Here is a 12443-nt window from a genome sequence, read left to right as displayed (position 1 = left end):
TGTATGCGGGGAGGCGGGCAGGGCTAGGCTGCGCTGTCTGGCTATGGCCGCCTCTGCTTTGTGGGCTTTTTTTTGTGACGTCTAGGAGCGGGGTGGGGCCGTGGGCGGGGGAGTGGGGCGGGGTTCCAGCTCGGGCGGGGCCGCGGGACTGGGTCCAAAGGGTGCAGCCCAGCCTAGGTTTTACCTGTTAAGGGGAAAGACGGGTCTCTTCTCAGGTCGCCTTGTGCCAGCGGAAAGGGAGGATGCGTCGAAAGTCGGGAAGCTGGGAGATAGTCGGGACCTGAAATCCCGGCTTCCTGAAGGCCTCAGTTTCCTATAGAACGGGGGCCAAGAGCAGAGTTAGGGTCAAGGGCGAAAATGACAGAAATTGATTCACCTCCCAATTTAACATCCATTCGACAGTACTGATTCTGCACTTGACCCGGTCACGGCATTACCATGAAGGAGCCTGAACTTCTACTCCACCCCCCACACACCCAAATGTAGCCTGAACCCTAACTCTGGGGTACCTGTATATCAGGCTGACCTTTGACCCCACCTGAGTCCCACATAAGCAGACCAGAATGCAATGGAGGTGTACTGGGGAACAGTGTTACAGAAGAGGGAACCGGCATGCGAAGGCCCTGAGGTGGGGACAGGCTGGCCTAGTTAGATTTATGATGAGCCCTGAACCTGAGCTTCACTGGACCTTGCCGGAGCTCTGGCCTGTAAGTCTAAGCCCAGACACATACTCCTTGCTTGGACACTTGGTCATGAATGTTGTGGTTGGTGATGGTGATGGCAAGCTTAGCTGAGCGCAGGAGAGTGGGCATGGTTCTGGTTCCTGTGGCCTGGCCCTCAGGCTGTGCCTGTGGCCCCATCAGTCCTGGTCAGTGGCAGCTGCCAGGACTATTGGAAACTGAGGCCTTCAGAAAGACAGGATTTCAGGCCCCGACCATCTCCCAGCCTTCTGACTCTCGGCGCATCCTCCCTTTCCACTGGCACAGGGTGACCCAAGAGGAGACCCGTCTTTCCCCTTCACAGGTGAAATAGAGGCTGGGTTACAGCCTTTGGGCATGGTCCAGTGGCCCCACCCTGCTCCAGCCCTCAGGCTGGGTGGAGGACGGCTTCTTTTCACAGATGAACCAGCAACCAGCCCCTGGCCTCCTGATGCTGGTATCCCTGCTGGGGACAGGCAGGTAAACCTGTCTGGAGTCAGGAAAACAACATCAAAGGTGGCACTGGTCAGGGCAGTCTAGGAAAGATCTCTGGGCCCAGTGACTGCTTCATGTGCTGCCCAGGGCTGGGCCTTGGCTCTCTTCCCCTGTGAAGGGCTCTGTCTTCCTCTTAGGCATTTCTGCTCAGTGCCCTGGGCACTCGTGTTAGCTGTCTGGCAGTGGTGGTATGCCCTTCCTGAGTCAGATTGAAACAGCAATGAACCAAGAACAGCCTCTGTCCAAGTCTCCTCCCCTCCTCACCCCATTCTGCCCCCAACCCCCACCTCCCCAGGCCACAGGGAGATCTGGTGCAAGCAAGAGTATAAATAAATCTTTTCTGGCAATGATAATTCCTGTGAAGAAAAACAAAGTAGGTCAGGGGTCAGAAAGCGTGAGGCATCATCTCTCAGGAGGTGACATTTGAACCAACCAGACTAGAGTGAAATGAGGCATGTGGGTCTGAGGAACAATGCTACAAGGGAGAGGGCAAAGTCCCTGAGGTAGGGAAAACTGGGCTACCCAAAGGCCAGTGTGCCTGGGGCAGAATGAGGGAGAGAACAGAGGCAAAAAAAAAAAAGCTGTGAGGTTTCTCAGCTCAGCTTCCTAAGTGTTAACTTTGTTCACAGACCTTGTGGTATAGACAAGATGGCTGCAGAATCCAGCCCAGGGCCTCCCAGCCTAGCATCCTAGCACTGTTCCCAGGGTCCCAGGGATGCATCTCATTGGACAATGGGGTCACATGCCTATCACCAAGGCCATAGCTGGACCGCTGTGGGTCCATGGAGAAGGGGAGGGGCAAGTGGGATGAGGTAGAACCACCAGTGTGCAGCCAAGCTGGCCCTTTACTGGGGGGTTGGGAGGCATCCAGGCTTCTGCTTAGTGCCTGGGGAGAGTTGGGAGGAGCTTCCCCAGGGATGGAAACTCCAGAGTCCCAGGTGTCAGAGCACTACCTGGAGGAGCTGGGACTCCCCATGGAATGACCCAGGGGGTGTTTGGCTTTTTCCACTGGAGAAAGGATCAGGATCTGGGCTGCCTGTGAACTTAAGAATCCTTGGCCACCAGATAGTAACTGAAGCTCAGGCTGGTGAGTGCCAAGCCAGAAGGATTGAGGATAGGAGAGGACCCTGGGGCAGGATGTGAGAATGTGGGTATTAGAGGAGCAAGGTTGCAGTGCACAACACTACTGTCAGGCCAGGCCAGTCCAGGGAGGCCAGGTCAGCTCCCTGGTTGAGCAGCAAGGCCTACACCAGCATCTTGATGCATCGGTACCTCTGAACCCCAGACCAGGCATGATAGATGGGAGGTTCAGGGTTGGTGCTCTCTGGGATGCCCCAGGGTAGCTGGGTGGGCAGGGAAGTGGGCTCTTTCAGTCACTCTACTTGCAGGGTGGCCTCTACCCAAGGAGAGTGGTGCCCTGAGCCCTGCCTCATGTCTTGGTTTCCAGGGCAGCTCACATTGAAAGGCACCCTTGCCCACCTTGCTTTCAGCTCAGCCCACCAGTTGCTCTGCCACCAACATGTCTAAAGAGCTTAGTGTGTGGGTTGGTAACAGACCCCTGTGCAGTGAGCACCTTCCTTAATACTCCAGTGACTGAAACACACAACCAATTGCTTCCAAGGCTCTATCTCTCATCTGTCTCGAGTAGGGAGTGGGAATGGTATTCCACTGGGGCCATTTTGGAAAACAGGCATCTGCCATGATTCAGCCAGTGCTCATTCATCTGTCACCCACCCAAAGCCCAGCTCAGCTGGGAAATGGGGATACCTGGCGTTCCTGCCAACTGGGAGATTGTGGAAATTTAAAAACCCTGCCTGTCCCCCAGGATCTCTCTCAGCCAGCTGGGGCTGTCAGGAGTCCCACTTAGCAAGAGACAGATCCAGGGTGGGAGGTGCCACGCAATGGAATCTCTGGCACTGGGGATCTGATTCCCAGTCCATCCTGTTTAGCACCTTATTCCAGGTGTGAGGGGGATGCAGGTGCTTCCCCCTCACAAGTGCAGGAGAAGTTACTGAGGAAGGGAACTTCTCTGGACTTCAGTTTCTCCACCTGGCAGTAATTTACCTCCTGTTAGGGTAGTGGTGGAGAGGAAGGCTCCAAAGTATTCCAGCTGCTGTTTGTCATGGGTGTGGCTGCACCTACCCAGCTGCCCTCTTCCTTTGTCACCTGGGGGAAAACAAGGCCCAGGAAGGAGTTAAGGGGCAGGCAGGGCTGGGGGAGGAAGCCCTGTACCCCAGTACCCCAGAAGAGCTGGCAGAGCTGGCCGGGTGTCCAGGTTGTTGTGCAGGACCAGCCTGGGCAGCCGCAGGTAGAGAGGCGGTTTTCGCAGACAGGGTGCAGGCAGGGCGCGCACGCGCGCGCGCACACACACACACACACGCAGTCGCAGGTACAGGCAGGGCACAAACACACACACACACACGCAGCCGCAGGTACAGGCAGGGCGCACACACACACACACACACACACACACACACAGCCGCAGGTAGAGGCAGGGCAGGTAGAGAAGCGGTTTTCGCAGACAGGGTGCAGGCAGGGCGCGCGCGCGCACACACACACGCCAAGAGCAGCCTCCATATACATTTTATTTCTGCCGAAAGGCGGTGGAGTTACACGTGGAAGGAGCCATGTCTTGCTGGGCTGTCCAGGTCCCAGTCTGAGAGGGGAGAACCCTACGTACATGCGGGGACACCCCAGTCCAGGATCTGTGTGGATCCGGGAGCAGCCGCCGGGTGTGTGGGTGGGAAGGAGGGCAGGGGCGGGCTCAGCACACAGGCTTGACCTTAGCAATGAAGAGGGCAGCAGCCTTCTCCAGGAACTCCTGCCGGGCCATGGGCGAGCTGGGCCGCCGCCCGCCCGCCGCACGGTCCAAGGCTTGCGCCAGGCTGTCCGGCCCCAAGCGCGAGCCGGCCTCTAGGTAGCGCGCGGGCGCGGCGGCGCGGTCGCCGGTGCCCAGGGCCCCCTCTAGAGTGTCCAGCACGGCTTGGCCCACACGGCGGTCAGCCACGGCAAGGCCCGGGTCCTCCAGCAGCTGGAAGAGGGCGCTGGCCCGCGCTACGAACTCCAGCAGCACGAAGCAGGTGAGCATGCCGGCTCGGAAGATGTCCAGTGGCACCGCTTCATGGTCGCGGCACTGGATCTTACGCAACAGGGGCGCCACGACTTCTTCCGGGGCCCCACCGTCCCTGCATATGCGCTTCAGCAGCTCGCTGTACGTGCGTCCGTCCAGCCCAGGTTTCTTCTTGCGCCCGCTGGCACTTAGGCACTCATAAGCCACGCTGACGTTGTTATTGAAGGCTGTCCTGTGGATGGGAGGACAAGGTGTTGAGGAAGTGTGGGGAGCCAGGCAACTGCCCACGCGCCCTCCTGCTGTGTTCCTCCAAGCCTCAGGGCTTTTGCATCACTGCGCTCTCTTCCTGATGGTGTTCCCAGATCTGCCCACTGCACCTCCCTCCTGCTCCAGGCCTTGGCTCCAATGTCACCTCCTCCATCCTCTGCTTTTCTTGCCTGACTCATTGTACATTGCCTCCCAGAGCATCAGCCTGGAGGGCTGAATGTTGGCCACTGCTTTACAACCCAGAACACAGATATACACTGGATGCTCACTAAGTGTCTGCTGAAGCAACCAGCAGGCATCCTGTCCAGGCATATGCCCAGCCACCTCCAGAGCCTCCCCAGCAGCAAGGCCTGGAGGTAAGGCTGGCTCCCACTGCTGGCCAAGTTTAAGCACCAAGTATTAGTCTTCATCCCACCATCCTATAGCAACCATGCCAGGGGCCACACTATGCAGCAGTCTGTTTCTGTAAAGTTCTTTTTTGAGACAGGAGCTCACCATTATAGTTCACATGGCCTGGAACTCACGATCTTTCTGCCTCAGACTCCCAAATGCTGGGATTACAGGTGTGACCATCACACCAGACTTGTAAGTAAAGTTTTACTGGGACACCAGCTTGTCAATCCTGACCTGGGCCTGCAGCTGCACCATGCTCCCAGCTGAGATTGCAGAGATTGGTTCAAAACTGATAACATTCACTACAAGGCCCTTCATAGAACATGTGTCGGCTGGGCACTGGTGGCTTGTGTTTATAATCCTAGCTACTCAGAGATCAGGAGAATCGAGGTTTGAAGCCAGCCTGGTCAAATAATTTAGAAGACCCTATCTCAAAAAAAAAAAAAATCACAAAAAGGGCTGGTAGAGTGGCTCAAGATGTAGGCCCTGAGTTCAAACTCCAGTACGCCCCTCCCCACCAAACAACAAAGCAAAAAACCAAAAAATATGGATCAGCCCTGCTGCCAGCTCTGGGTATCAGTGATCCTCAACCTGACTGCCAGCCTGTGTTATGTGTGTGCTGATGGCTTGTGGTGGTTAGTATATGGGCTGCTATGACATATAGGAAACTGAGGCTCTGAGCAGGCCAATGATCCCAGACAGAAAGTGGCCAACCCCAGGGCCTATGTTTGTCTTTTCTGGTCTCAGCTCCACAGTGACGGGGGCTGATTTATGTCATACTGCACCTGACTTTGTGTGACCACAGCATGCTGTGTCACCTTCTACAGGCTGGTGTGAAGTAAGTGCTCAGTAAACATGGGCCATAGCTGCTGCTCAGGTCAAGGTTAGGGATGGACATGCTGTCCAGAAGTCATGGACTGAAGCCTGTTAGAGAGGCACAGACTGAGGCTGGAGGAGGGAGGTCCCTGCCAAGATCTTTCTTTGCAGATCTGGTTCTCTGCCCATCTGGCTGTAAACTTTTCTTCCTGTTTACTGGCCTGCCATCTGCTGGCACCATGCCAGGAGCCTTGGGCCAGTGAGCTCTTCCTGTGGAGCCAGATGTGGTATCAGTGCTCAGTAAATGCTGGCTCTGTGATCCACATCAGCACCTGGTGCCCCTCACAAGTCCTTGTGGGGCTGGGGTTATCAGCTCCCCTCATCAAAAAGAGGATTCTTGGGGAGATCTGGTATGGACTAGCAACAATCCATCTCCTTGTTGGGGATCTGTTGCTACATGGCAAGTCACCCTCAAACCTGGCAGCCTGGAAACAATGGCAAACATTTATTATGTTGCACAGCTTCTACACTGGGACTTGGCAGTGACTCAGCCTTGTGGTCCTGGCTCTGGGTCTCTCATAAGGCTGCAGTCAATACCTTCCACCCCAAGTCTCAATTTTTGGGTGCTCTTGCCCTCCGGCAGGTCATGTGGATCCTGCAGGAGGTGTTGGCTCCTCATTTGTGAACTCTCAGGGCTGCTGAGTGTCCTCACATGGCTGATTGAGCAATGTAGCAGAACCAGGCAAACACCAGTCTTTTGCGTCTATCATTGGACATCATCCTCCCCTCCTGCACTTCCCCGATGTGCAGGTGACTCTCTTGATGCCAGAGGGCTGTGCTGTACCACGCCAGGTGGTATACACCCCAGGCAATGTGGAATCCCTGGACAGTCAGTGCTGTCCAACCAACCTTCCCAGATCTTCCTCCCACACTTCCCTTGAGGTCAGGCTGAGTCACATGACTTGCTGTGGCCATTGCCGTGAGTGACATGGTTCACTTTTGGTAGGACTCAGGGGTCATTATTCCCCAGGGTCCACTTCCCAATGCATGACCATACAAGCTCAAATGGAAATTGAGTAGCAGAGATTTGGTTGTGTTAAAGCTACTGGGACGGTTTACTACAACAGTGAGACATAGCTCCTCCTGACTGACGTGTCTATGGTCCAAGATCCACGCAGCTCTATGCCCTATTTCCCTCTGCCAGGCCATCTGCCCTCTGTCTGCCCACCAACTCTTGTACTGAGTCTAACTTCTCTGGAGGTGGCATCCAGGGGGCAAAACCTGGCCCATGCTTGGCTCCCTGAACATTCATTGGGTACTATTGGCATGAAGACTCTGAACTGGTCCAGACCTGCCTTCCAGGGTTCCTCTGACTTGGCAAGTCACTGCCTCTTTCCTCACCTGGAGAATGTGGATCTGATCCCTGCATCTCGGGATTCTTTTGAGGATGGAACAGAACTCGGGAGACCAAGATGGTGCTGGCAGAGTGGGAGGGGCCCCACCCACACTGCCCTCTGCTGCAGCTCAGGCCACACTCCTAGCCCCGAGGGCAGGAAGACACACAGGAGGAGTAATTACAGCTCTGTGACAGCAGAGTGATGAAGGATGGGCAAGAAGGTATTGAGCAGAAACACCCACCTGCCAAGCTGCCTCACATCTGCTCCTGAGGGATCTGGGGCTGAATCACCAACAGGTGACAGGTGGGCACAGCCAAGCCAGCAAGCTCCTAAATTGGATGGACCTGGGTCTTAGGTGCTTCTTAGTTCTGCTGTGTGACCTAGGCCCAGCCTTGGTTCTGTGTGCAGAATGAGGAGAGGGCACTCAGCCAGAGCACTGTGCAAAGCATGTGAGCATTTGATTTAAAAAAAAAAAAAGACTATTTACAGAATGTCTCCACAAAGAGCCTTTGACCAGTGTCTCTCAATGGGAGGAACACTGGCAGTGTCTGGGAATATTTGTGGTCATAATGACAGGGGGAGCTCTTGCTGGTATGGAGTGGGTAGAGGTCAGGGACACTGCTCACACAAAGTTGCCCAGGATTCCCACCCAGAGCATAGTCCACAGCTGAGGGACCCTGGACTAGCCTGGCCACTTCTTTGTGTTTTTCCAGCAGTGACCTGCTTGGGACAGTACACAGTTAGCGTCCCTCTTGCTGCCACTGTTAGCAAAGAAGTGGTCAAGGAGGCCACAGGGATGTGTTCTCTGGGTTTGACTCCTGGCTGTGCCATGTGGTGGCTTTTTGACATCACTTCCTTTATGCTCTTGGGGCTTTGCAAGAAGCCCCAAGGGAAGTGGTCAATGGGGATGCTGCAGCCACTCTTACCAGCCCTGGTGGCCAGTGCTTTGCGTTTCTCTGGAGATTCTTACAGAGGACCATGGGTAACTTCTCCCAGATCTGATGCTGGTATCTCCCACTTGGCCCCAGGACAGCCAAGTCAGCCACTCAGCACTCAGGGACAATGTACCAAACCTAGTAGGGGTGAAGCTGTGTAGACTTCTGTTTTTGGCCTGCCCATCAGGTGAAGGTAAGGGGCTCCTGACTGTCCCAGGGAGGACAGGACAGGCTTGGCTCTGTGAGCACATTAGATACCAATGAGGCTTGTGAGCTTGTTGTCTACATTTCCACTGGTTGTGTCTCTGGGGAGACCACGTGGACCCAGAACCTGGTACATCCTCCATCAGCACCCCACTTGCCTACTGGCACCTCCCAGGGTCCCTGCAGTTTTTTCTTTTTTCCCTTGTGGTACTAGGGATTGAACCCAGCGCCTTGAGCATTCTAGGTAAGTGCTACACCACCTAAGCGACACTCCCCTGTTGTTTTGAGCTACCTCCAGACAATGGTGCATTGCTCCTGTTCCGGGTGAGTAGTGACCTGAAGTTCATGTCCACCCAGAACCTCAGAATGCAGCCTTACTTGAACACAATGGCTTTTACAGGTATAACTGGTTAAGAAGGGGCTGTGCTGGAGTAGGCTCCTATAGATGCAATGACTGGCATGCTTAGAAGGACAGAAAAACAGGCCGAGTGGGAAGGGACACGGAGATGGGGAAATGTGGCCACAAGCCAAGGGACACCAAGGACTGCCAGCAACCAGCAGATCTATAGAGGCAGAAGAATCTTTCCCTAGAGCCTCTTGAGGGAATGTGGTCCTGGTAACAACTTGATTTCAGATTTATGGCCTTCTCTATGGTGAGAGAGTAAACATCTATTGTTTTAAGTCACTAAGTTTGCAGCTCCAGGAGATTAATAAAAACATCTCTACCTGTGATGTTTATGGGGCAAGTCCTTGTGCAGTGCTCAACGTGAACTATCACACACGGCAGCACTGCCACCGAGCACTTTTCCTTCTTGGAAGATTCACTTCTGGATGTCCCAGGGAGCTGCTGCTTTCTTCGTTTCCAGTCCTGCCTTCCCTTCCTTCCCTGTGGGCTCTCCAAGGCTGGGGCTCCTTAGAGGGTAGTCCTGAACTCTGCTCTTCTCTCTGGAAACCTCATGGCTCCTCTCAGTTCACACCCTCTTGTCCCTGTGTTGTCTCAGTAGCAAACACCACCACCCCCCCCACCTTCCTACTGTGGGACATTTGCCAAGCAACTCACCAAGAGATTGCAACTTCATTCAGATCATCGGGCTTCCATAGGACCTGTCATTGTGCGTGCTGCCCACCCCCAGCAGGTCCATCAGCTCAGCTCTCAAAGACACTGGTTTGTTCTAGCTTCCCACTGACCAGCTCCTCCTTCCATGCTCTATGCTTCCCTACCCAACTGTCATCTTAGGACCCCACAGGGTGGAGATGTCTGTCCTGCCTGGCTCCCTCCCAATTCTCTGGCAGAGTGGAGAGGGTGGAGGTTAGAGGAGGGGGGGAGGGTAAATGGAGGGTAGGGTGGGGGCTAGAATCATCAGTTTACAACTCCTGGACTTCAGCTCCCATGGGAATTGGCTGAAGCCACCTCTGCTTGTCAGGCTTCCAGCCCTGCTCCTCTCACTGCCTTCTGGGTTCCTCTTGGGTACACACCTTGTAAAATTACATCCATGTAAATGCTTGCCAGGCTCTGCTTCTGGGTACCCCTAGACCCAAGCCCATATACCTCCTTGTCAGTCACCCTCTAGCTCACAACTCAATGTCCCTCCATCCACTGTGCACCGGACATGATCCCTCAGCCAACTTCATGGTGCAGAACTGTCCCTGTTCTGTCTCTAGGCCTCCCCTTGGGGCGGGAAGAGACTCCTCACCAGACTCTAGATTAGCTTCAGGCAGTGCACCCTGAGAGCCTTTCCAGGACCCATCTGCTAGCGGTGCCCGGCCCTGCAGCCATCCATGCTTTGGATGCACGGACAGAAACTTGTTACTTCGGGCTCCTTGACTTCCAAAACCATAGGCGGAAGAGGAAACTGGGCACACGTATAAAGGCGACACTGAGGGCACACTTGCTGCTACCCGCCCGGGCACCAAGAGGTACGCAGACTACAACCCCCAGCACACCCTGCGCCAGGACCACAACTCCCAGAAAACCCCGCGCCGGCAGGGGGCGGGCCCGTGTAGGGTACACCTGGAGCTGTGGTCCGGCCGCCCCTCCCGCCGCCAGCCCGCACCTCTGCGAGTGGTGAGCCAGGCGAAGGTGCCACAGCGCACGGCCCAGGCGCTGCTGCTGCAGAAGGAGCTGCCCCGGGGGTTCTCCGGCTCCGCCGTTGGCCGGCGAGCGCAGGCCCATGTTCTCGAAGTAGTGCGCCAGGAAGGCGATGGGTTCCTCGGGTCGCGCCTCCAGCACCTTCAGCAGGGCCGCGCGCAGCATCTCCGTCACGCCAACCTGCCGCAGGAAGTCCTCCTCGCTCTCGGCCGCCGTCGCCCCCCGGGACATCGAGACCCGGCCGTTGTCCGTGAAATTGGCTGCCGGAGCCGCAGCCGGTGCCACCGCCTGCCGCCGCTTCTCCACTGCCGCCATCTTCGCTGAGGGCACCAGGACCGGAAGAGCCGCCATATTTCATCACGCACTGAGGCCCTCTGAACGGCCATTTTGATTAAGGGCACAGGGCTTCCGGACTCCATTGGAAGACCCTTGAAAATAATAGAAGCTGACCACTCTTTGTCTAGGCCTTAATTGATACTTTGCATTTGTTTCTTTGCCTGTAATGACTGGATCTTGCGTCCATTCGGAGCGTTGACATTTTTGCCAGACTCCAAAATGGCTCCATAGGAAAAGCATGATTTCTGGAATGAAGCTGAATTGCTTGCCATCTTGGTAGTGGGCGAGTCCTCATTAGCATGGTCTCTTAGCAACTAGGCTCCCTGGGTACCAAAGAAGCTCCACTGAGCAAGTAGGGGATGGACCTATCTGGACTTAAGGATTGATGCCGCCACCTCAAAACTCTTTTAAAATATGTTTTTCTTCCCTCCTTTTACTTTTTCGTTTTTTTTTCTTTTTTTGGTGTGACTGGAGTTTGAACTCAGGGCTTCACATTTGTAAAGCAAGTGCTGTACCACTTGAGCCACGCTTCCAGCCCAATTTACTATGGTTATTTTGGAGTTAGGAGTCTGTTTGCCCAGGTTGGCGTTGAGCCTCATCCTCCAGATCTCAGCCTCACAAGTAGCTGGGTTTAGATATTGAGCCACCGGTGCCTGGCCTCCCTTTTTCTTTTAAAATTTTATTTTATTTTTGAATTAGAATACATTAATATGAGGGGTTTTCATTGCTACACTTCTATACTCTTTTCTTTCTTTGGTGATTCTGTGTGTTGAGCTCAGGGCCTCACACTTGCTAGGCAGTTGCTCTACCACTCGAGCCACACTCCTAGCCTTTTTTGCTTTGGTTATTTTCAGGATAGGTCTGGCGTTTTTGCCTCAGCCAGCCTGGACAATGATTCTCCTATTTATGCTTCCCCTGTAGCTGAGATAATAGGCATGTACCACAATCCCCACCTATTGGTTGAGATGGGGTCTTGGTAACTTTTGCACAGACTGGCCTTGAATTCCGATCCTCCCCATCTTTGCCTCTCGGGTAGTTAGTATTACAGGCCTGAATCACTGTGCCCGACCTTTCTTTTTCTTTCTTCCTCCTTCCCTCCTTGGGTCTTGCTATCTAGCTTATACTTTAAACTTGCTATGTAACCCAAACTGGCCTTGAACTCATGATCCTCTTGTTTTAGTCTCCCCAGTTTTGGGATTACAATCGTCTACAACACCTGGTACTTCTCCCTTTTCTGATTTTGTAGGAGGCTTTGAGTTTGGGCTGAGGTTAGCCAGGTCTTCAGCCTCACCCCATCTCCATTTGAGTGTATTGTGTGTCTCCTGAGGGGACCTCCCTAGCTCCCCCAGCCGGATTGGGGCTGACTCTGACCCTACTTGTTTCCACCCAGCCCACCACAAGACAGCAGTCTGTGTTCCTATTGTGTGTCCCAGGCCGTGGGGTATTCTACCATGGCTGCTAAACCTCTGAACTCCCATGACTTCCCCAGTAGCCTCATGCGCAAGTCTCTCCTCTCCTGCCCAGAAACTCTTGCCTTTCATGAGGTGACCTCATTTCCAACTGCTTCCACCCCCATCCCTGGCCATTTTCCCTCAATAAGCCACTTCTCTGCCCAGGCTATTCCCTCACCAAATTTTCCCCCATTTCTTTGGGGACCCCTAATTATTTGTTAAGCACCAGTGACCCCTCACCTAGAAACGTGCATAAGGCACAGTAGTTCCCCCTGCCCAGCATCCTCTTGCT

At 54.5% G+C, this 12443-nt stretch overlaps 1 protein-coding gene across 1 annotated transcript; it reads right to left on the bottom strand.

Moving 5' to 3' along the window:
• Window positions 1-3764: 3764 nt before the first annotated feature.
• Window positions 3765-10714, bottom strand: Tpgs1 (tubulin polyglutamylase complex subunit 1). The gene is made up of 2 exons (XM_020163217.2): window positions 10330-10714; window positions 3765-4495 (listed from the first exon to the last, which is right to left on the bottom strand). Exons 1-2 carry the CDS (start codon window positions 10677-10679, stop codon window positions 3958-3960), a joined length of 888 nt encoding a protein of 295 aa, XP_020018806.2. The 5' UTR covers window positions 10680-10714; the 3' UTR covers window positions 3765-3957.
• Between the last annotated feature and the right edge of the window lie 1729 nt (window positions 10715-12443).

The sequence above is a fragment of the Castor canadensis genome, chromosome 14 (genome assembly GCF_047511655.1).
Source record: "Castor canadensis chromosome 14, mCasCan1.hap1v2, whole genome shotgun sequence".
NCBI classification, from domain to species: Eukaryota; Metazoa; Chordata; class Mammalia; order Rodentia; family Castoridae; genus Castor; species Castor canadensis.
Note: the sequence above shows the minus strand (reverse complement) of the source record. Positions and strands in the feature narration are given on the sequence as shown.